The sequence below is a fragment of the Hemiscyllium ocellatum genome, chromosome 35, assembly GCF_020745735.1.
Source record: "Hemiscyllium ocellatum isolate sHemOce1 chromosome 35, sHemOce1.pat.X.cur, whole genome shotgun sequence".
Lineage (NCBI taxonomy): Eukaryota > Metazoa > Chordata > Chondrichthyes > Orectolobiformes > Hemiscylliidae > Hemiscyllium > Hemiscyllium ocellatum.
In genome coordinates, this window is record NC_083435.1 from 31,070,301 (window position 1) to 31,096,070 (window position 25,770).

The window sequence follows — 25,770 nt, forward strand, 5'->3', positions numbered from 1 at the left end:
ACCACTGTCCAGCCTATGCAAACTGACCATTCCTCATCATTCTTTTTGTCCCACACTTCTCACGACTGTACACTGATGTCCATCCCATAGCACTAACCGCCTCTCACCCGCCATGAATGACTGACTGCCATTCACCACTATACAAGCCACACCATTGACCAGATCACACCATACACTATCTCAAACAACTGTGCACCCTCTCACCAAGCTGTCCATCACAGGGTGTGGCCTCATGACCTTTCCCCATCAGGTGCTCTATGCTTCGTGACTTTTTATGTACACCTCCAATGTCAATGTTTCGCTATGTTGCTCACCGGAATGGAAGTCATTCAATTTCTAACAAATTCTGAATTATCCAGCAGATTCCACTCAATCACTTACTTCAGGGAAAAAATTCATCTTAGCCTTTCTGCAAAACTATGACCGTTCTGCTGTTCTCACCATGCACATGGTCACTCATGATAGACCGACAGTAGTGACTGTGTCTATCGCTCAGCCAGCATATACTCACTCAGTGGCCATAGCAAAGAACAGCACTGGAATGATAGTTTTGAATTCCACCTACATGCTGTTGGGTAACCAGATGTCAAGGAGTACCATAACCGTGATATCTAGCGAAGAAATCACCCTCATCGCATTAAATGGGAGATCGAAGACCTATGATACATTTCTAACTTTGCCAACAACTGTCCTGGGTACAAAGTATTATATCATCACCTATAGCGTGGATAGTCTGTATAACATGAAGCAGTTTGCTGTTGTTAACAGCAATGAGCATGTTCTGATCACTATAACCGTTAGTGGTTCTGTCACCTTCAATGGGACCCAATACAATGACAAAGAGAGTTTCTCGTTCATCATGGAACCCAACGAGGCTGTTCAATTTCAGAGTAACACAGACCTGACTGGGACGAAGGTCAGCTCCTCAAAACCCGTGGCTGTCTTCAGCGGGGACCAATGCATCACCGTCCCGCCCAGCAACTGCGACCACATCGGGGAGAATTTGTACCCGGTGGACAAGTGGTCGGATTCCTTCATCATTTTCCCCCTCATGAAGAAGAAAAAGGAGGACCTCATCACCATCATCGCCTCAGAGCCCGACACCACCGTGCAAGTTCACACCGAGACAGGAGACAATCGACTGCTCCTCCAAGAGTCCGCTCACATCAACGTGACCGTGACCGGCGGGGTGACCCTGAAATCCGACAAGCCCATCATGGTCATTTACTTCTTCACCGGGGGCAGCAACCCAATTGTGTCGACCTTTGACCCCTTCCTGTTGACGGTCATCCCTTCCATCTTCTTCAGCAATTACTATGTCTTTGTGACCATGCAACGTCTGTTCAACTACCTCCTCGTCGTTTCACCGGGACACAATGTCGCCAACATTGACTTAGACGGCAGGCTGCTGAGCACCTACCCCTTTGAGATTTTGCACTTTGCAGGCTTCACGGGCATCAGAATCTACCTGGGCGAAACCGGAGGGCGACACGCCATCTCGCATCCTTCTGTTCACTTTGCAATCTATATCTATGGGATCGGGCGAGCTGAGTCTTACGGATACCCCATGGGTAACATACAGCCACCCATCAGTAAGTGTCTCCTTGCTCATTATGGGGTGGTGTTGAGGGGTTTAAGTCACTGGGCTAGTGTTTGGGAGATGTTTGCTCAAAAGCCCACCTCAGCAGCTGGTGGAGTTTAACTTCCATTCAATTATGGGTTGGGTTTACCATTAGCATTAGCATTAGGGTTAGGGTTCAGGTAAGGGTTAGGGTTTGGGTTAGGATTAATGGAGTCACAGATAGAGTCATAGAGATGTGCAGCATGGAAACAGACCCTTCGGTCAAACCCGTCTATGCCGACCAGATATCCCAACCCAATCTAGTCCCACCTGCCAGCACCCAGCCCATATCCCTCCAAACCCTTCCTATTCATATACCCATTCAAATGCCTTTTAAATGTTGGAATTATACCAGCCTCCACCACTTCCTCTGGCAGCTCATTCCATACATGTACCATCCTCTGTGTGCAAAAATTGCCCCTTAGGTCTCTTTTATATCTTTCCCCTCTCACCCTAAACCTATGCCCTCTAGTTCTGGACTCCCTGACCCCAGGGAAAAGACTTTGTCTATTTATCCTATCCATGCCCCTCATAACTTTGTAAACCTCTATAAGGTCACCCCTCAGCTTCCAATGCTCCAGGGAAAACAGCCCCAGCCTGTTCAGCCTCTCCTTGTAGCTCAAACCCTTTAACCCTGGCAACATCCTTGTAAATCTTTTCTGAACCCTTTCAAGTTTCACAACATCTGTTACAGTTAGTATTAGTGTTAGGATTGTGTTAGTGTAAGGGTTTGGTTGAGGGTTAGGGATATGGTTAAGGTTAGGGTTTGTGTTAGGTTTAGGGTTAGGGTTGGGTTTTGGTTTGGATTCGTGTTAGAGTTAATGTTAAGGCTTGGGTGAGGGTTATGGTTAAGGTTAGGGTTTGTGTTAGGATTCGTGTTATTGTTAATGTTAAGGTTTTGGTGAGGGTTATGGTTACGTTTAGGCTTTGTGTTAGGGTTAGGGTTTGGGTTAGGCTGAGTGTTAGGTCAAGGGTTTGGGAAAGGGTTCAGGTTAGATTTACAGTATGTTTAGGATTTGGGTTAGGTTTTGGGTTTGCGTTAAGGTTAGGGTTTTGGCTAGAGTTATTGTTATTGTTAGGATTTGGGTTTGGACTAGGGTTTGGAATAGAGTTAGGGTCAGGATTATGTTTAGGATTGGGGGAGCCAGGGGAGTTAACCAGAGTGGAAACTTACAGCTTCTTACTATATAGATGCTGTTACAACCTCTAATTGTGCTCGCTCATGTCCTCCAGACCCATTCTCCCCTTGCTGTGGCTCAAGACTGCCTGCAATGAGAGAGCCAACTCATGGTGATTTGACCTGAAGGGTTATTCTGGCAAGGGGTTTGAGAAGGTAATCTCAGCTGGCATGGCAATTGAACCCATCACTCTGTGTAGGAATCCAGCCATTTAACCAGCTGAGTTAACAAAGCACCTCCACCCCCTTCACCTTCACCCAACCCTGATCCTTTTGTCACTAAACTCACATGGGGAAGCAAAGGCATGTAGGATGAGCAACTGGTGCTGACTTTGCCACCAATACCTAACTGCCATTAAAATGTGTGTGGGTGGGAGGTGGGGTCTGGGGGTGTTGGGGGGGGTGATGGGGGTAGTGGTGGTGGTGGTAGGAAGACAAATGGGAATTATAGGGCTAGAAGAGCCTGAATTAAGCCAAAGGTTCACAAAACATTGTCATGTAAGTGGCCTACGGGTTGGTCCAAAGACATCCACAGAGTAATGTGCGGTGGAACATGGCAGAATCTTTATTCCCATGACACAGTCGCAAGGCCAGACGTGTGATCACCCATGATGTGCATTTTTTAAAAAAAATGATTTTCCCTTACCGTGACACCCCTGCGATCAGAATTTCAACGCGCAGGGCTGAAAGCAATGACCGAGCAGCTCAACTGAAGGCTGATGTACTCCAGCATTGACCCAGATGCCACCTCGTTGCTGTGTCAGCAACAGCAGTGCCATTTGCTCTATCAATTCTGATGGGTGTCTTGGCTCAGTCAAGTGGAAAGGAACGTGGGTTGGTGGGGAGGAGAGGGGTGGGGGGTGGGTTGGGTGCGGGTGGAGTGAGATTCACAGCTCTCCCACTGTTGTGAAGCTTTGAGAGCCACTGGGTTACCAATGATCAACGTCAGAAGGCAATTGTTTTTTTTTTGTTCAGGGTTTTCTCTCTGTCCCAACGGCTTGCAAGTCATGGATCACACAGAAAGGATCAGGGTGGTTGACATGGTCTTGGCCAATGAACTTGTCATGACTGCCCATGACATGTCCCATTTGTTATTTGGTCTGACTGAAGCCATTGCAGTTGAGTATCAGACCAGAGCTATAATCATAAACCAATTCCTGTAACTGGAAAGAAGCAAAAACAGAAATTGCTGGAGAAACTCAAGAGAATCCATGAAGAGAGAATAAATGCTTCAAGTCCACTGTTTGCCATTAGGCTAGTATTGTTGTAACTTCAGATATTCATGGTATTCAAATTTTCTCATCTCCAATGGCAGGATTTGAATCTGTGACCCCAGAACATGAGTTGGCTTCTCAATTGCGAGTCTAATTACACTACCATGATACCACCACTTCTCAACTGAATTGTATTCACCATTCCATTTTTTTTTGCATTTAAAGACAAGAATATTAAACACAAGTGCTTTGGGAAGCCAATTTCACTGGTGGGTTGGTGGGTGGGGGAGGGCACGTGTTGGATGGATGGTCTGAAGTCTATGTGGAAGGTTGCCTAGGGAGCTTTACGTCAAGGGCAGAGGGGTCTGCCATTTTTGACTGGCAATGAGGAGAGAGTCATTGCCTTCAGAAGGTCATGAAGGCTTTGAATTCTCTATGTCAGAAAGCTGTGAATGCTCAGTTATTCAAGGCTGAGCTATGGACTCAAACGGAATCAACAAATACCCTGGATCGGATAGGTAAATGGGATTGAAGTGAATCAGCTGCAATATTGTATGGTGGAGCAGGCTGAGGGAGTAGTGTGTATTCATCAAGGATTAATTCCCGCATATACATTATTTAGGGGAGGTGATGGCCTGAGTGGTTTTACTGTTAATCCAGAGACCCAAGTAATGTTCTGGGGACCTGCGTTCAAATCCTTCTATGCCAGATGATGAAATCTGAATTTAAAATAAAATCTGGAACTAAGAGTCGAATGGTGACCAAGAAGCTATTGTCGATTGTCGGGAGAACCCCAACTGGTTTATTCATGCCCTATAGGGAAGGAAGTTGTCATCCTTACCTGGTCTGGCCTACATGTGACTCTCTGTGGGTCTGTGACTCAACTGCTGCTTGGGTAATTAGGGATGGGCAGTAAATGCTGGCCTAGTCAGCGATGGCCTCATCCTGTGAATGAATAAAGCAAAATGTTACATGGGAGACCTACTCAAAATATTCAACCTAGATAGCAAAGAGAAAGTACAGTTTTATGGTTAATGAGGAATAGATATTGGAGAATAGATCAAATTTGGGAAGACGTGATAAATCAAGCAGTAAGATCAAGGCCAAATAGAAAGATATTAATATGAAAGGTGGTAAACATAACATGACAGAAATGGTTAGAAAGTATGTATCTAAGAGTCAACCAACAGAAATGAGTAGAATTTATAAATAATATAAATGGATCTATCTCAAAGCGCAGTATCTGAAACCATGTTGCAATTGAATAAACCGGATGAACTGAGAACGTGAATAGAAATGAATATGTATGATTTAATAGCCATTACAGACTCACGGCTGCAGAATGACATCGATTGCGATCTGAATCTTGAAGGGTACAATATATTTAGAAATGTTAGAAAAATCGGAAAAGGTGGCGGGGTGGCTGTGCTAGTTAATGGTAGTATTAGCATAATAGAAAGGCATTACCTAAATTTAAGAAACCGAGATGTGGAAAAATTTTGTGTGGGAATTAGAAATTACATATCGGAGTCACGTATCGGAGTCTACTAACTGTAATCAGATGGTAGTGTGAAGCATCAAGGAAGAAATAAAGAAGGCTTGTCAGAAAGGGGTGGTGACATGCTTGGGAGATATCGATCTGCATTTCAATTGGAAAGGTCAGACGAGCAAAGGGTTGCCTAACTGCGGATTTTGTGGACTGTTTCAAGGATAGTTTCTTAGAACAGCATATTCTGGAACTGACCAAAGAGCAGACTACACAAGATCTGGTATTGTGTGATAATTAATGAACCCATCTTAAAGGCAGACATTTATATTCAGTTTGAGGGAGAGAGGAATGGTTCTGGAACTATTTTTTTGAATAAGGAAATTTATGATGGCTGAGAGCAGAGTTGGCTAAAGTGCATTAATAAATAAGATCAAGGTCAGTAGTGTTGCAGTAGCAGATGTTTAAAAGGATACATCAAAACGTGGGCCCCGCAGGGAGTTGAATGTACTATTTCCCTCTCCAACTCTATTTTGATTTAATCCTTGCCCTCTCCTTCACTGTTTGGTCATGCAGCATTGCCCTTTGAGAAGGGCACTGCTTGTCACTGGCCACTCGGGTGTATCCTCTCTTCCTGATGATGGAATATAAATAAAGATTTACAGGCTTGTTGTTCTTCACTGTGTCCGACATCTGCACACACACACGACATGGGTGCGGGGGAAAATTACGAAAAAGGACACTTCAAAATACATCGGATAGACACATATCAAGGAGGAAGGAAAACTTCCAAGAGATAGTCCCGACATGTCTGGTTAACTTGAAATGTTAAAGAAAATTTTAAACTAAAAGGAAGCATGTAATTTTGCTCATACAGGGAGGCAGGTCAGAAGATTTGACAGAATATGTTAAAGAAAGTTAATAAAGAAAAAAGTTGGAGAACAAAAAGAAGGTAGCCAGAAATATGGAGAAAAAAATTGAAAGATTTTCTATAAATATTTAAAGGTAACAATGTCAACATTGGTCCCACTGAAAATTACTCTGCGGAATCAATAATAAAAAGTTAGGTAACGGCAGATGAATTGAACATGCATTTTGCATCAATCTTCACTGTTTGAGAATGCAAATAATATTGCAGAAGCAGTTATAAATCAGGAAATTTGAGTAGAGTCAATATGATGTTGTGGAAGAGAATTCAAGCTTAACCATTCTGTTGGAGTTCTTTGAAGAGGTAACTCCTGCTGTGGATAAAGGTGAATGTACTGAACTGAGAATTATCAAATGATTAAGTGTCTCATCAAAGGTTAATGTGGAAAATATTTTTTTTAAAAAGAATCAAAGGGTAGGGGGTAGCACACTGGCTTGGATACAGACACAGGAGAAAGGTTTGGTAAGATGTAATTAGTGATGTGCCACAAGGGTTGGTGCTGGCAACTCAACTATAAATTGCTTAGATAAAGGAAAAAAAAGGATTGCCAAATTTGCTGGTGAGAGATCGGTAGGAAAATACATTAGGAAGAGGACACAAGAATGCTCCAATAAGATATTGACAGATCAGGTGAGTAGGCAGGGATGACCAACTGGAGTGTAATTGGAAAAATGTGAAGCTGTTCATTCTGACAGTAAGAATGGGTAAGAAGCATACTGTTATAACGATGTGCGATTTCAGAGCTCCAAGCTGTAGAGAGATCTGGGTGACCTTGTGCAGGAATCACAAAAGGTTAATTTGCACGAGCAACAAGTAATTAGGAAATCTAATTAAATGTTAAACTTGTCATGAGGGAATTGTATACCAGAGCAGGGAGGTTATTGTTCAATTAACCAGAGTTGTAGTAAGACCACATCTGGAATAAAGTGCACAGTTTTGGTCTTCTGATTTAAGGAACATTGTAAATGTGTTGAAAGTAGTTCAGAGCAGGTTTACTAGGCTAATACCTGCCATCTTTTGTTAAAAATCACACAACACCAAATTATGACCCAACAGGTTTATTTGGAAGCACTAGCTTTCAGAGCGCTGCTCCTTCGCCAGGTGATTGTGGAGAATAAGATCATAAGACACAGAATTTATAGCAAAAGTTTACAGTGTGATGTGACTGCTATCTTTTGAGATGTCTTATGAGGAAAGATTGGCCATGCTAGGCTTGCATCTGCTAGAGTTCAAAAGAGTTAGAGGTGATTTGATTAAAAGATCATAAGATTCTTGACAGGATGCAGATAGGCTATTCCTTCCAATGGAACATTCTAGGACAAGGGGTCATGACTCCAGGGTCACCCACCTAAAACAAAGATAAGATGAAGTTTTGTCTTGTAGATGGTTGTGATTCTTTGAAACTTTCTTTCAGAATAGGTGGTGGAGGCAGAGTCTTGAACATTTTTAAGGCACAGTTTGATCAATTGTTGTTAAGAAAGAGGTCAAAAGGTTATCTGGGTAGGCAGGAATGGAGAATTGAGGTAACAGTTTAGTGGCTATGATCTTATTGCATATGGACCAGGTTAACAGGGGACGAATGGCCTACTGTTGATTCTAATTAGCATGTCTATAATCATAACTTGACAAAAATGTGCAAAAAAGATAATTATTGTGGCGGTATGTTATAGCTCAATTGGTGAGTCCATATTGCAGTGACAACTTGCACTTTGCATGCATGCTGCAGTCTGGAGCTATGGATAGTGATGATAGTGCTTTCTTTCCCCATGTGGCAAGCCAGGAATCTTTCCCACTCTCACTGACTGCCATTGCAAGGATGTGTAGATTATAACTCCATCTGTTCAGCTGCATTATCATAGAATTCCTACAGTGTGGAAGAAGGCCATTCAGCCCATTGAATCCATACCGATCCTGCGAAGGGCACCCCATCCTGACCCATCCCATCCCTCTAACCTTGCATTCCCCATGTTTCACCCACCTAACCTACACATCCCTGAACACTATGGGCAATTTGGCATGACTGATCTACCTAACATGCACATCTTTGGAGGAAACCCATGCAGACACAAGGAGAACGTGCAAACTGCACACATTCAAGGATGGAATCGAACCCAGGTCCCTGGCGCTTGAGGCTGCAGTGCTAACCACTGAACCACCATGTTGCCTTTATGAATGCACCTTGCTTGACCATCAGGTTCTGGGCTGGGTCTTCAACTCAGAACTGCGAGCTCAGAGGCAGAGACCTCCACAAGTCTTCCTAAGTACCTCGATAACTTACCATTACATGTAATGTTGAGGTTTCTTAGACAATAAACAATAGACAATAGGTGCAGGTGTAGGCCATTCAGCCCTTCGAGCCTGCACCGCCATTCAATATGATCATGGCTGATCTTTCCTAATCAGTATCCGCTTCCTGCCTTATCTCCATAACCCTTGATTCCACTATCTTTGAGAGCTCTATCAAACTCTTTCTTAAATGAATCCAGAGACTGGGCCTCCACTGCCCTCTGGGGCAGAGCATTCCACACAGCCACCACTCTCTGGGTGAAGAAGTTTCTCCTCATCTCTGTCCTAAATGGTCTACTCCATATTTTTAAGCTGTGTCCTCTGGTTCGGCACTCACCCATCAGCGGGAACATGTTTCCTGCTGCCAGAGTGTCCAATCCTTTAATAATCTTATACGTCTCAATCAGATCCCCTCTCAGTCTTCTAAACTCAAGGGTATACAAGCCCAGTCACTTCAGTCTTTCAATGTAAGGTAATCCCGCCATTCCAGGAATTGACCTTGTGAACCTACGCTGCACTCCCTCAATAGCCAGAATGTCTTTCCTCAAATTTGGAGACCAGAACTGCACACAGTACTCCAGGAGTGGTCTCACCAGGGCCCTGTACAGCTGCAGAAGCACCTCTTTGCTTCTATACTCAATTCCTCTTGTTATGAAGGCCAGCATGCTATTAGCCTTCTTCACTACCTGCTGTACATGCATGCTTACCTTCATTGACTGGTGTACAAGAACACCTAGATCTCTCTGTACTGCCCCTTTACCTAAATTGATTCCATGGAATTCTTTCAGCTGGAAATATTACTGTGGTGTCTGATACACATCTAATTCAATATCACCAATTATACACTGTTAGTCAAAGTTTAAAGGATCCCCAATGAGGGCTCTTTCGATGAGAATTGAGGCACCTTGATTGGCAAAGCCACAAAATAACTGCTTGCCTCTGGTCAGGTGCAGACAGTTTGGATAGAGTGTAAACTGTCGACACGGTAACTGAAAACAGATAGAGAAATTTTCCAGTATCAAAATGCTTAAAGCTTGACAAACATGGAGGATGATAATGACGGGTTAGTCAAATGGGCACTCAAGTGCCAAGTCTGAGTGCCAAGTATGCATTCTGGAAGGTAAGGTGCCCTCGACCTAGATGTCTGCATCTCAGAGGCTTTAAAAAAAGCAATTGCAGAGATCATAAAGTCATCGAGATGTACAGCACGGACACAGACCCTTCAGTCCAACTCATCCACACTGACCCCATATCTTAAATTAATCTAGAGCCATTTGCCAGGATTTGAGCCATATCCCTTCAAACCCTTCCTATTCATATACCCATCCAGATGTTTTGTATATGCTGTAACTGTACCAGCCTCCACCACTTCCTCTGGTAGGTCATTCCATACACGTACCACCCTCTGCACGAAAGCATTGACCCTCAGGTCCCTTTTAAATCTTTCCCCTCTCACCTTAAAACTACGCCCTCTCATATTGTTGCAAATTTATAAAATGACCTTGGATCTGGAAAGGTCACAGCAAAAAGTAGCAAAGATAAGAAGGAGACAGAGAGTGGGAAACTTACCAGTTAGTAAGTTAGCTTAACATCTGTGAATGAGAAAATGCTCGAACACATTAAATAATTTGCAACAAGACATTCAATTTGTAAGAAGGTACAATGTCAAACCAATGGCGGCACGGTGGCACAGTGGTTAGCACTGCTGCCTCACAGCGCCAGAGACCTGAGTTCAATTCCCGCCTCAGGCGACTGACTGTGTGGAGTTTGCATGTTCTCCCCGTGTCTGCGTGAGTTTCCTCCGGGTGCTCCGGTTTCCTCCCACAGTCCAAAGATGTGTGATTTAGGTGAATTGGCCATGCTAAATTGCCCGTAGTGTTAGGGGTATGGGTGGGTTGCGCTTCGGTGGGTCAGTGTGGACTTGTTGGGCCGAAGGGCCTGTTTCCACACTGTAAGTAATCTAGTCTAATCTAAAGTTAAAAATATGATTTGAGATGGAATTTACTTTCTCAGAGGATATTATTCTGAGGACTTTTCACCCCCTACATCCCTCCCTCCAACCCCCAAGAGCAAGATTACAGCCGTACCAAGACAGACAGATGGCTTGACAAGAGAGTCAGTCAATGGCTTTTAGAGTCCTAGAGATGTACAGCATGGAAACAGACCCTTCGGTCCAACCCGTCCATGCTGACCAGATATCCCTATTTTGTTGCAAGCAGGAAAGCAGAATTAAGGCCACAACCAGATGCCATGTTTTGAATATCGAGGGCAATGAGCCATGGTCTAAGGGAAAGGTGACGACTGCAGATCAGAGTCAGAAAGTGTAGTGCTGGAAAAGCACAGCCGGTCAGGCAGCATCCGAGGAGCAGGCGAGTCGAAGGTTCGAGCATAACCTCTTCATCAGGAATGTCCGGATGGTCTAGGGACACAGGGTAGGCCATTTTGAGGTATATCAAGAACGCTTCACTCAGGGGGGGCTGCTGAACCTTTGGACCACCTTACCACAAACAGCTGTAAAAGCAGATTCATCGAATATATTTTGAAGAGAAATACTGAACGGTGGAGCAGACTCGCTGGGCCAAATGGCCTCACCCTGATCCTACTTTCTACAATCATATTGAAGGCCTTGGCAGGCTCAAAGGGCCAAAGGATTGACTCCTGTTTCTTATTTCCTATGATCTTAAGGTCTTGTTCTTGTCAGCTCGGAGTTCCATCATGTTTATCACTGCAAAATGAGTGCCCCCCATCCCTCCCCCCCCCCCCCCCCCCCCCCCCCCCCCCCATTTTATGTATATAAGGCCACCTGCCACACAAAGTACATAGCACAGTGCTGCCCTTGCATCATTTGACTTTCTATTATTGACACAAGTCATCTGCATTAAGGAGTGGAGATTACAATTGATAAAAACCTAAATTATCAAACTGTAGTAAAGTGTTAGGGTTCTTGAGGGCATGCCAATGAGATTTACCAGAGTGGAAGCAGGGATGGCAGATTTTAATTGTAAGGTTAGGTTGAATATATTTAGGTTATTCTGCTTGAAGCAATTGTAATTGAGGGGAGATTGGATAGAGGGTTATATAAGGTATGCAAAGAAAAGATATCTCCCTTACCTAAAAACCACAGGGACTAGGGGACACAGATTTAAGGTTTTGAATAATCATTTTATGGGTGGTGTATGGAAATGCATTTTTTTTTACACAGGAAGGAAGAGATAAAGACCTGTGAAGGCAGTGGGAATAGAGATGATCAATGATGTTGTGGTTCTGTTCGCCGAGCTGGGAGTTTTTGTTGCAAACGTTTCATCCCCTTTCTAGGTGACATCCTCAGTGCTTGGGAACCTCCTGTGAAGCGCTTCTGTGCTGATTCCTCCAGCATTTATAGTGGTGTGTCTCTGCCGCTTCCGGTTGTCAGTTGCTGTCCGCTGCAGTGGCCGGTATATTGGGTCTAGGTCAATGTGTTTGTTAATAGAATCTGTGGATGAGTGCCATGCCTCTAGGAATTCCCTGGCTGTTCTCTGTTTGGCTTGCCCTATAATAGTAGTGTTGTCCCACATGTGGCGCTTAGGTGGTTGGCACAGGATTCCCATTTCCTGGCTTGTCTTAGCGTCTCTCACCTATATATTATAGGGCAAGCCAAACAGAGAACAGCCAGGGAATTCCTAGAGGCATGGCACTCATCCACTGATTCTATCAACAGACACATCGACCTGTACCCAATATATTGGCCACTGCAGCAGACAGCAACTGACAACCGGAAGCGGCAGAGACACACCACTATAAATGCCGGAGGAAACATCACAGAAGCGCTTCACAGGAGGCTCCCAAGCACTGAGGATGTCACCTAGAAAGGGGACGAAACGTTTGCAACAAAAACTCCCAGCTCGGCGAACAGAACCACAACAACGAGCACCCGGGCTACAAATCTTCTCACAAACTTTGATGATCAATGATTTCCAAGGGAAACTGGGCAGCACTTGAGAGAACTACAATTGCGGAGCAATGGGGAGGGAGCAGGGGATTGGAGCTATGTGGATTGCTCTCTCGAGAGCTGGCACAGGGTCAGTGGGTCAAATAGCCATAATGACTCTGTGAGGATCCTCTCCCACTCCTCAGACAATTACCCACAAACAGTGGGGCAGCAGTGGTTAGCACTGCTGCCTCACAGCGCCAGGGACCTGGGTTCGATTCCAGCCTCAGGTGACTATCTGTGTGGAGTTTGCACATTCTCCCCGTGTGTGCGTGGGTTTCCTCCGGGTGCTCCGGTTTCCTTCTACAATCCAAAGGTGTGCAGCAGAGGATGGATTGGCCATGCTAAGTTGCCCATTGTGTCCAGGGATGTGTAGGCTCGGTGGATTAGCCATGGGAAATGCTGTGTTACGGGATAAGGAAGAGGGTGGGCTATTCTTCAGAGGGTTGGTGTGGACATGATGGACCGAGTGGCCTGTTTCCAAACTGCAGGGACTCTATGATTCAGTCTTTGTCCTACTTGCTTTCTCCTCTAACAGACGTGATTGAAGTATAAAACAACCTGTTCCCTTCCTCAATAGGCATGGTGCGATGCTAACACTTTAATCCTGTTTATTTTAGAGCAGGAGAAATGGGGCTCATTGACGTGCCTTCCCGAGGCTGCCGTGTACATGTTGCCATCCAGTGTGCTCACCAACGCCAAGTTATCAATCAATGATGTACACCTCATTGACCCGACATGCCATGCTGACCAGAGAGACGAAAACTGGGTCATCATCACAGCTCCATTTAATTCCTGTGGCACCACGATCATTGTACGTGGGTATGGTATTCCTGAGGTTGGATTTAGCAGCTTCTGGTAAATCAGCAAATCTGTGAGCTGGGGGGGTCTGAATTGGTGATATTGATCTGAAGTCACAATTGAGGGGAAGTGATAGCAGTAGTGCTGTGTTTTGGTAATAATTTCACCAACTGGTAATGATAGTAGAAGAAAACGTGAAAGAACCTGAAGTTGGTGCACTAGCAATGTCATCAGGCTAATAATTTAGTGAATGGTAAATAAACCCTGAAGAACTGTGGATGCTGTAAGTAGACAATAGACAATAGGTGCAGAAGTAGGCCATTCTGCCCTTCGAGCCAGCACCACCATTTATTGTGATCATGGCTGATCATCCTCAATCAGTATCCTGTTCCTGCCTTATCCCCATAACCCTTGATTCCACTATCCTTAAGAGTTCTATCCAACTCTTTCTTGAAAGTATCCAGAGACTTGGCCTCCACAGCCTTCTGGGGCAGAGCGTTCCATACACCCACCACTCTCTGGGTGAAGATGTTTCTCCTCAACTCTGTTCTAAATGGCCTACCCCTTATTTTTGAACTGTGCCTTCTAGTTCTGGACTCACCCAACAAACAGAAACATCAGCTTCCTGCCTCCAGAGTGTCCAATCATTTAATAATCTTATACATCTCAATCAGATCCCCTCTCATCCTTCTAAACTCATGTATACAAGCCCAGTCGCTCCAATCTTTCAACATATGATAGTCCCGTCATTCCGGGAATTGATCTCGTGAACCTACCCTGCACTCCCTCAATAGCCAGAATTCCTTCCTCAAATTTGGAGACCAAAATATTCCAGGTGCAGTCTCACCAGGGCCCTGTACAGCTGCAGAAGGACCTCTTTGCACCTATACTCAATTCCTCTTGTTATGAAGGCCAGCATGCTATTAGCTTTCTTCACTATCTCCCATATCTGTATGCTGCTTTCGTTGACTGATGTACAAGAACACCTAGATCTCGTTGTACTTCCCCTTTACCTAACTTGACTCCATTTAGATAGTAGTCTGCCTTCCTGTTCTTGCCACCAAAGTGGATAACCACACATTTATCCTTTGCATTACTGACACTTCCGATTCTCTCTTCTCCCTCTCAAATTGCAGAAACAAAGCAGAAACGAAAACGCAACTTGCTAGGACAGCTCAGCAGATCTGGGGAGAAATCTGAGTTAACCTTTTGTCCTCTGAGGAAGGGTCACTCATTCCTAAACGTTAACTCTGATTTCTCTCCACAGATGCTGCAAGTCCTGCTGAACTTTTCCAGCAACTTCTGTTTTTGTTTGTGTTAGTAAGTCGGTGCTCCGGGTTAATATTTTAACGATTCGAATCTCACTTTGGCAGGTGGTGAAATTTCAATTAAAAAGTTAATTCTGGTTCACGCAAAGTTAAGTTCACTCATGCCATTTAAGGAAGGCAAATCTGCCATCCATTCCTGGTCTGGTCTACATGGTATTCCAGACCCACTGCAATGTGAGTGACTCTCAACTACCTTCTGGGTAAGTAAGAATGAGCAATAAATGCTGGGCCTGGCGAGCAACACTTAAATCTACACTCAGATTCCCTATAGGGTGGAAGCAGACCATTCAGCCCATACCAATCCTCCAGCCCACCCACTTCTTGTCACCTTGCATTTCCCATGGCTAATCCCCCTAACCTGCACACTACGGTCAATTTAGCATGGCCAACCCACCCTAACCTGCACATCCTCGGACTGTGGGAGGGAACCGGAGCACTCGGAGGAAACCCACACAGACACAGGGAGAATATATCAGCTCCACAGAGACAGTCACCCAAGGCTGGAATCAAACCCAGGTCCCTGGTGTTGTAAGGTAGCAGTGCTAACCACTGACCCACTCTTCTGATATAAACAAGTACACAACATGGCAATCAGACTAGGTTTGCAAAACTTGGCCTGTGCTCCCTTGTGTTTGGCATGAACCATACCAACAGGCAATAACAGTGGACCAAAATCAATGAGGTAAAAACAATGACTGCAAATACTGGAAACCAGATTCTGGATCAGTGGTGCTGGAAGAGCACAGCAGTTCAGGCAGCATCCGAGGAGCAGCGAAATCGACGTCTCCTCCAGCACCACGAATCCAGAATAACAGTGGGCCGCTCAGCCCTTGGAACTTGTTGGCCCATTCAATGAGACCCCAGCTGAGTTCATTTCAACCTCAACTCTGCATTCCTGCACGACGCCCAATAACCTTTCACCCTTTTGGGAAACAAGAATCTATCATACTTAAAGATATTGAAGATATTGCCTTTTGAGGAAAGGAGTTTCAAAAACTGACAAACCCCTGAGGAGAAAGGAGGTATCAGCTGATTGAGGTGTTTTGAGGTGATGAAAGGAAGAGATACTGAAGTCTTTCTCTCCAACCCACCCCCCACCCCCACCCCCACCCTTGCAGGTCCACTTGACAAAGCTTCAAGTTGCTTTCAGATTTAATTTTGTTGTCTATTCAACCTATGCCTCACTGTTTCATAACGTCCCATTTTCATTGTAGAATGACACTGGGAAAATTGCTTACTTCAACATAGTGTACGGAACTGCCCCTCAAACCTCGATCCATCGTCTCCAAATCAAACTGAACTGCGAGATGTTGACGGTTGAGAACATCACCATGGCCTTTGTGCCCCGCACCCTATATGCATCCCACCTGGGCCACTACAACGTGTCGTTCACACTGTTTCACTCTGAAGCCTTCAACGACCCAGTTCGGGATTTCCCTTATGAGGTGGAGATGAACAAGACGCTGTATGTCCAGATGAAGGCCGAGACCAGCGACAAGGGAGTTGCAATATTTACCGACAACTGCGTGTCTGTCCCGTCACTGAACGCCAACATTGTAGCTTACACTATCATTGAAAACGGGTAAGTGCTGCAGCTCTCTGTTTTTAGTTCGGTGCAGTGTGGGACATTCGGGTCCTGTACGAAGAGGTTATTCTGGGGTTCCCTCCCTGGGTGGCATTGGGCTCCCATTTGTATCGGTTGTGCTGACAATGAATCGTAGGGCCCCTTCCATCCAACTCCTCCAGACGTTTTAAACTAAGCTCACTTGCTAGCATTTGGCCCATATCCCTCCACTCCCTTCCTATTCAGATATCCATCCAGACGCCTTTTAAATGCTGTAATTGTACTAGCCTTCACCACTTCCTCTGGCAACTCATGCCATACAGGCAACACCCTCTGCCTGAAACATTTGCCCCTTTTAAATCTTTCCCCTCCCACCCTAAACTCATGGCCTCTAGTTTTGGACTACTTACCCTAGGAAAAAAAGATATAGAACATAGAACATTACAGCGCAGTACAGGCCCTTTGGCCCTCGATGTCGCACCAACCTGTGGAACCAGTCTGAAGCCCAGCTAACTACACCAATCCACTTTCAAGCATATGTTTATCCAAAGACCATCTAAATGCCCTTAAAGTTGGCAAGTCTACTACTGTTGTAGGCAGGGCATTCCATGCCCCTACTACTCTCTGAGTAAAGAAACTACCTCTGACATCTGTCCTATATATGTCACCCCTCAATTTAAAGCTATGTCCCCTTGTGCTAGCCATCACCATCTGACAAAAAGGCTCTCCCTGTCCACCCTATCTAACCCTCTGATTATCTTATATGGCTCAATTATGTCACCTCTCAACCTTCTTCTCTCTAACCAAAACAGTCTCAAGTCCCTCAGCCTTTCCTCATAAGACCTTCCCTCCATACCAGGCAATATCCTGGTAAATCTCCTCTGAACCCTTTCCAAAGCTTCCACATCCACCCTATAATGCAGTGACCTGAACTGTACGCAATACACCAAGTGCAGCTGCACCATCATTTTGTACAGCTGTAACATGACCTCATGGCTCTGAAATTCAATCACTCTACCAATAAAAGCTAACACGCTGCATGCCTGCTTAACAACCCTATCAACCTGGGTGACAACTTTCAGGCATCTATGTACATGGACACCAAGATGTCTCTGCTCATTTACACTACCAAGAATCTTACTATTAGCCCAGTAATCTTTATTCCTGTTGCTCCTTCCAAAGTGAATCGCCTCACATTTTTCCACATTAAACTCCATTTGCTACCTGTCAGCCCAGTTCTGCAGCTTATCTATGTCCCTCTGTAACTTACAACATCCTTCAGCATTATCCACAACTCCACCGACCATGATGTCATCCACAAATTTACTAACCCATCCTTCGATGCCCTGATCTAGGTCATTTATGAAAATGACAAACAGCAGTGGTCCCAAAACAGATCCTTATGATACACCACTAGTAACTGAACTCCAGGATGAACGTTTCCCATCAACCACCATCCTATTCTTTCAGCTAGCCAGTGTCTGTTCCAAATCACTAAATCATCCTCAATCCCATGCCTCCATATACTGTACAATAGCCTACTGTGGGAAAACTTATTAAATGCCTTACTGAAATCCATATATATCATATCAACTGCTTTACCCTGATTCACCTGCTCGGTCACCTTCTCAAAGAACTTAATAAGGATAGTGAGGCATGACCTACCTTTCACAAAACTGTGTTGATGATCCCTAATCAACTTATTCCTTTCTAGATGATTCTAAATCTTATCTCATAATCTTTTCCAACACTTTACCCACAACTGAAGTAAGGCTCACTAGTCTATAATTACTAGGGTTGTCTCTACTCCCCTTCTTGAACAAGGGGATAACATTTACTATGCTCCAGTCTTCTGGCAGTATTCCTGTAGACAATGATGACATAAAGATCAAACTCAAAGGCTCTGCAACCTCCTCCCTGGCTTCCCAGAGAATCCAAGGATAAATCCCATCCAGCCCAGGGGACTTAGCTATTTTCACGCTTTCCAGAATTGCTAACACCTCCTCCTTGTGAACTTCAATCCCCTCTAGTCTCGTAGTTTATATCTCAGTAATCTCCTTGACAACATCGTCTTTTTCCAGTGTGAATACTGACGCAAAATATTCATTTAGAGCTTCTCACTCAACCACTTCCTTCCTGCCTAACAAGTACAAACTTGTCAAGGATGCGCAGTAGCTGCTCCTTGAATAAGCTCCACATTTCAATTGTGTCCATCCCCTGCAGTTTCCTTCCCCATCCTATGCATCCTAAATCTTGCCTAATCGCATCATAATTACCTTTCCCCCAACTGTAACTCTTGCCCTGCATTATTTTCCTATCCCTTTCCATCGCTAAGGTAAACATAACCATATTGTGATCATAATCACCAAAACGCTCACCTAAATCTAACACCTGGCCAGGTTCATTACCCAGTTCTAGATCCAACGTGGCCTCTCCCATTGTTGGCCTGTCTACATACTGTGTCAGGAAACTCTTCTGTAAGCATTGGACAAAAATTGACCCATCTAAAGTACTCAGACTATAATATTTCCAGTCAATATTTGGAAAGTTAAGTGCCCCCATAAGAGCTACACTGCTACTCTCGCTCCTATCCAGAACCATCTTTGCAATCCTTTCCTCCACAAACCTTGTCAATTTATCCTATCCATGACCCTCATAGCTTTATAAACCTCTATAAGGTCCCCCCTCAGCCTCTGATGCTTCGTGGAAAACAGTCCCAGCTCAAACCCTCCAACCCTGGTAACATCCTTGTCAATCTTCTCAGACCCCTTTAAAGTTTTAGGTCCAACCACAAAGTACCCTAGATTGCTACAGATTATTAACAATCTGGGATAATAATTAAAAAAAACACATGCATACCAGTGTGTTCTATCTTGGAGTTGTAACATCACTCACTTTATTCGAGGCTATGGGAGTGTAATAGAAATTGCACTGGACTAACAAACTAGGCTAGTGCCCTAAGATGGGTGTTCAAGTTCCTCAACAGCTTAATTGCCTTTGCAAAACTGTTATAATTAATCAAAACAACATTCTCTGACAGGGAGGTTGATCACAGCAATAAACGCAATGGGTGGCATGGTGGCTCAGTGATTAGCAAGGCTGCTTCACAGATCCAGGGACCCAGGTTCAATTCTTGCCTTGGGTGACTGTCTGTATGGACAGTCTGGGTGCGCTGGTTTCCTCATGCAGTCCAAAGACCTGCAGGTTAGGCGGATTTGCTGTTCTAAATTGTGTACACTAGGTGGGTTAGCCGTGGGGAATGCAGGATTATAAGGTGGTGGGGTGGAATGCACTTTGGAGGGCAGCTGTGGACTTGATGGGCTGAATGGCCTGCTTCCACAGTATGGGGATTTTATGAATTTAATGGGAATTGCTATAAAAATCCATCGGGCTAATTCTAACGTGTTAATATTGCTCTCCCTGCTGATTCTACCCTGCATGTGACCTACTGAGTTGTGGTTAACGCTGAAGCTATCCAGCAGCTCAAAGACAATGAGGGAGCAATAGCAAATGCTGGGCACACCCAATGAGTGCCTTTATTTTTCAAAGTATCCATGTGACTCCACCTTAGCCAGTGGAATGCATTGAAAGGATGAGGCGATGCAGTGCAGATCAATCGTAGGGCCAGAAAAGTGTGTGTGTCTCTTGCTCTGTGAAAATCTGGTTGCAGTTGAATGATAATCACAATTATAAATGAAAGGGTAGTATTCCAGATTTGTTCACAGAAATGCCATTACAGACATTAGGTCAGTGGGTGCAGATTCGCCGGGCTAAAGGGCTCTTCTCTGACGGTAAGACTTAGATATTAGATTAGACTACTTACAGTGTGGAAACAGACCCTTCGGCCCAACCAGTCCACACTGACCCGCTGAAGCACAACCCACCCATTCCCCTACATTTACCCCTTTACCTAACACTACGGGCAGTTTAGCACAGCCATGACCCGCACATCTTTGGACTGTGGGAGGAAACCGGAGCACCCGGAGGAAACCCACACAGACACGGGGAGAACGTGCAAACTCCACACAGTCAGTCACCTGAGTCGGGTGCTGTGAGGCAGCAGTGCTAACCACTGCGCCACCGTGCCACCCACCCCACAATCCCTGGCTTGTTGCCCAGAGAGACTAAATGTCAATATAATCCAGTCTCTGTTATAATGTAGCAAGCATGATCGATTATTTACACAACCCATAGCCCCACAAGGGGCAGTGCGACAATAATTAGAACATCCTTTTGTTTTTGGCGATGTTGGTTGCAAACTGAGTATTGTTCTTTATTTTTTGAAAAACAGCCTTTTTAACATATTAATATTCTTCATAATAAGATGAGATTAACATCCCACTTTAAAAGAAAAAGGCATCCATGAGGGAGCTGCACATTGAATGTTTAGCTTGTTAATAGTTACCTGGGCAACTCAAATGCAACATTTCTGAGATTTTATGAGGACTCCTTTCGACAAGAGGAACGCTCTACATCATCCATTCGTTGCATTTAATTGTCTATCCTGAAAGTTCCACTTGGGAATTCATGGGTTTTTTTATTCCCCCTACATCACGGCCATAGAGCAGTTGTGCTTATAATCCCCGCACTCGTGTGTCTGTGTGTGCACATATTTAGATGCAAGACTCGGAGAAAAATACCAAGTGAAAATAACTTTATTAATATTCCCCCACTGGGAAAGACACCCATGTGGCCAATGCAGCAGTGTTAAGCGAAGCCGAGTATGAGCAAAGGCCATGCATGAAAAAAAGGAATGGGGGGGTTGTAGAGATTAAATCAAATAGAATGGGGGGGGGGGAATAAAGCACTTCACTCCCTGCGGTGCCCAAGCCCTCCTTTGGGTGACACGGTGGCTCAGTGGTTAGCATTACTGCCTCTTAGAGCCAGGGAGAAAGTGAGAACTGCAGATGCTGGAGATCGGAGCTTAAAATGTGTTGCTGGAAAAGCGCAGGAAGAAGGGCTCGTGCCCGAAACATCGACTCTCCTGCTCCTTGGATGCTGCCTGACCTGCTGCGCTTTTCCGGCAACACATTTTCAGCTCTTAGAGCCAGGGACCCAGGTTCGATTCCCGCCTCAGGTGACCGTATGTGTGGGGTTTGCACATTTTCCCCGTGTCTGTGTGGGTTTCCTCCCACAATCCAAAGATGTGCAGGTCAGGCTGAGTTGGCCATGCTAAATCGCCCAAAGTGTTAGGTGCATTAGTCAGAGGGAACGAGATGTAAGGGGAATGGGTCTGGGGGGGTTACTCTTCAGAGGGTCGGTGTGGACATTTTAGGCCAAAGGGTCTGTTTCCACACCGTAGGGAATCAAATCTGACCTAAATGTATCGTGAGTATTGGTGCTCCTTCTCCAGGGACATCCCGCATTGGAATTCATTATGGCTATGTTAGAATTTGAATAATTGTCACAATCAAGTGAGTACTGTGGAAAGTTTGCAAGTCACCATATAAGGCACCTTCTTAGGTGCAAAGGTAACTTAGATATAGATTCTAACGTAAAAGTTACACATCAGCAAAATAATTATAGCGATGACAAAGACACATTACACCTTCAGAGAAAACTAGCTTTAATTATATTACACATTAAAACATTTCCAATGTAATTAAAACTGCCAGTCAGTCAGTGAGCTCAAAATCTCCTTGTCCATGCACCTGCTCTTGTTTAACTTTAGAACATAGAACATAGAAAAATACAGCACAGTACAGGCCCTTCAGCCCTCGATGTTGCGCCGATCCAAGCCTACCTAACCTACACTAGCCCACTATTCTCCATATGCCTATCCAATGCCCATTTAAATGCCCATAAAGAGGGAGAGTCCACCACTGTTACTGGCAGGGCATTCCATGAACTCACGACTCGCTGAGTAAAGAATCTACCCCTAATATCTACCACCCCTTAATTTAAAGCTATGCCCCCTCGTAATATCTGACTCCATACGTGGAAAAAGGTTCTCATGGTCAACCCTATCTAAACCCCTAATCATCTTGTACACCTCTATCAAGTCACCCCTAAACCTTCTTTTCTCCAATGAGAACAGCCCCAAGCGCCTCAGCCTTTCTTACAGGGTGGCACGGTGGCTTAGTGGTTAGCACTACTGCCTCACCATGTTCGATGCCCCCATCGGGTGACAGTCTGGGTGGAGTTTGCACATTCTCCCCACGTCTGCATGGGATTCCTCCGGGTGCTCTGGCTCCTCCCACAGTCCAAAGATATGCAGGGGATGTGGATGGGCCATGCCAAAATGTCCCAGAGATGTGCAGGCTGGGGGTTAGCCATGGGATAATTTTACAGGGATAGGGTGGGGAGAACGTTCTGTGGGGGATTGGGGGGACGGATTCTGTTCAGAGGGTCGGTGTGGATTCAATGGGCTGAATGGCCTGCTTTCACACTGTAGGGATGCAAAGATAACAGGGAGGTCAGAAACTGAACTGACCTGCAACTGTAGCCTTTGCCCTGCATGCATCCAATCAGGGATGGGCATGGTACAGGACACTCTTTACTCTAATTGGTTGTCTTTCAGAGTAGACATAGAAACAGGAGGAGGCCATTCAGCCTGTTCTGCCATTCGCTGAGATCATGGCTGTTCTGTGGCGTAACTGCCTTTGCTCCATATTCCTTAATCAGGAAAGGCTTATGTCGATTCCCCTGCTCCTTGGATGTTGCCTGACCCGCTGTGCTTTTCCAGCGCCACACTCTCGACTCTGATCTCCGGCATCTGCAGTCCTCACTTTCTCCAAAAGGAAATCCAGCTCAGATTTAAAACTAACAACGGATCCCACATCCACTTCCATTGGTGAAAGAGAGTTCCGAACTTCTATCACCCCCTTGTCCATTGAACGATTTCCCTAAGGTCTCTCCTGAATGGTCTGGCCCTAATCCTCAGACCATGGCCCCTAGTTCTAGAATCCCCAACCAGTGGAAATAGTTTCCCTTTATCTGTCTCATTGCTTTGTGTTAATACCTTGAAGAATTTGATCAGATCACCCACCCCCCACAACCCCCCACCCCCAACCTTCTAAATTTGAGAGAAAATGGGCCTCATTTGTATCATGAAAGCAAGAACTACAGACGCTGGAAATCAGAAACAAAGATTGAAGTTGTTGGAGCTAATTCCAAAGAAGGGTCACTGGACCAGGAACATTGACTCTGTTTTCTCTCTCGACAGATGCTACCAGACCTGCTAGGTTTCTCCAGCAATTTCTGGTTTTAATTTGCATAACCCCTCCTCATAACCTAACCGCTGAAGCCCAGGTATAATTCGTGTAAACTTACCCTGTGCTCCAAGGCCAACATATCTTTCCTCAGGTATGGAGTCCAGACCTTTGCGAGAGAGCTTGGCTCATCCAACATGTTTTTTTGAGGAAACTCTGACCCCCACCCTCACCTAAACAGCAAACAAACAGAAAAGACAAACATTCGTAGATGATGGAAATCAAAAATAAAGTCAAAAATTGCTGGGAAAACTCGACAGGTCTGGCATCATCTGTGGAGAGAAAGCGGAGTTAACGTTTTGGGTCCAATGACCCTGTTTCAGAACTAATGGTAGCTTGGAAAAGAGGGTGCTAGAGAAGGGGAAAGAGTAAATGATAGGTGGAGATGGAGCACAGAGAGAGAGAAAACAAGTTGGGTAGTAAGGGGTAAAGGTCATGAATAGTTGCTAATGGGGTCTGTTAGTGGCTGGCAGTGGACTGTGTGGAGGTTGGGGTAAGATCTTGAGAGAAAATTAGATTAGATTCTCTACAATGTGGAAACAGGCCCTTCGGCCCAACCCTCCAGAGAGTAACCCACCCAGACCCATTTCCCTCTGACTAATGCACCTAACATGATGGGCAATTTAGCATGGCCAATTCACCTGACCCCGCACATCTTTGGACCGTGGGAGGAAACCCATGCAGACACAGGGAGAACGTACAAACTCCACACAGACAGTCACCCAGGGCTGGAATCAAACTTGGGACCCTGGTGCCATGAGGTAGTAGTGCTAAACACTGAGCCACCGTACCACTCATATGCTCAAGCTCTAAAATTGTTGGAGTTGAATATTGAATCCAGAAAGTTGCAGCGTTCCCAAGCAGAAAGTGAGCGTCTGTTCTTCCAGCTAAAAGCAGCAAACCCAAGACAGAGATGCTGCCCATGGAACAGGGTGGTGAGTCAAGAAGGCAAGTAACCAGACATTCAGAGTCATTTCTGCGGGCAGACTGCGGGTCGTCCTGTCTGCACTTTGATTCCCCAGTGGAGAGGAGACCACAATGTGAGCAGCGAATGCCATAGGCTAGATTGTGTGAAGTGTAGGTGTGTTGCTTTTCCCGAAACAGCAGTCCCAGGCAGGGTTTCCCAAGAGCACTCTGTGTCCCTCAATAGGAGGATTCTCCATAACCCCCTGATGAAGGAGCAGCATTCCAAAAGCTAGTCCTTTCAAATAAACCTGTTGGACTCTAGCCTGGTGCTGAGTGATTTTTTTTAACCTTGTACACCCCAGACCAACGCCAGCAACTCCAAGTCATTCCTAAATGGGGAGTGGCAGATTTAAAGAGGCAGCTAAATAAAGTTTAATAATTTAGCAACACTGCACTTGGTCAGGGCTGTGATTTGATGGGCACACATTGTGTCTCTGCCTTGACTCCTTTTTTTAGTTATTACTTTGTGGGACTTGGGTGTTGCTGGCTGGGCCCAGCATTTATTGCCCCGTTCCCTAGTTGCCCCTTGAGAAGGTGGTGGTGAGCTGCCATCTTGAATCGCTGCAGTCCACCTGCTGTGGGTTGACCCACAATGCCCTTAGAGAGGGAATTCCAGGTTTTCGATATATTTTCAAGTCAGGATGGTGAGGGGCTTGGAGGAGAACTTGCAGGGGGTGGTGTTCCCATGTATCTGCTGCCCTTGTCCTTCTAGATGGAAGAGGTCGTGGCTTTGGAAGGTGCTGCCTGAGGATCATTGGTGAAAATTTCTGCAGTGCATCTTGTAGGCAGAGTCAGAGAGCCATACAGTCATTCAGCACAAGACAAACCTTTCTATCCTAGTCTGTGCTGACCATAGTCCCAAAGTAAACTAGTCCCACCTGCCTGCCCCAGGCCCATATCCCTCCAAACCGTTCCTATTCATGTACCTATTCACTGCTGCAACTGAGTGTTGGTGGTGAAGGGAGTGGATATTGGTGCCCATCAAGTGGGCTGCCTTGTCCTGGATGGTGTCAAGCTTCTTGAGTGTTGATGGGGCTGCACCCATCCAGGCAACTGGGGAGTATTCCATCACACTCCCGACTTGTGGCTTGGAGATGGAGTCAGGAGGTGAGTTACTCATTGCAGGATTCCTAGCCTCTGACCTGCTGTTTGAGCCATTGTATTTATGTGGTGAATCTAGTTGAGTTTCTGGTCAATGGTAACCTCCAGGATGTTGATGTT

The 25,770-nt window shown here is 45.2% G+C and overlaps 1 protein-coding gene across 4 annotated transcripts in view; it reads left to right on the forward strand.

Moving 5' to 3' along the window:
- Nucleotides 1-25,770, forward strand: part of LOC132832527 (IgGFc-binding protein-like) — a 274,277-nt gene that overhangs the window by 243,137 nt on the left and 5,370 nt on the right. For 2 of the 4 annotated variants that reach the window (XM_060850609.1, XM_060850610.1), the window contains exons 3-5: nt 360-1,592; nt 13,300-13,493; nt 16,023-16,390. In XM_060850609.1, coding sequence (XP_060706592.1) covers nt 360-1,592; nt 13,300-13,493; nt 16,023-16,390 — 1,795 coding nt within the window. The remainder of the gene's footprint in view (nt 1-359; nt 1,593-13,299; nt 13,494-16,022; nt 16,391-25,770) is intronic. The other 2 variants (XM_060850611.1, XM_060850612.1) reach the window with 1 other exon arrangement.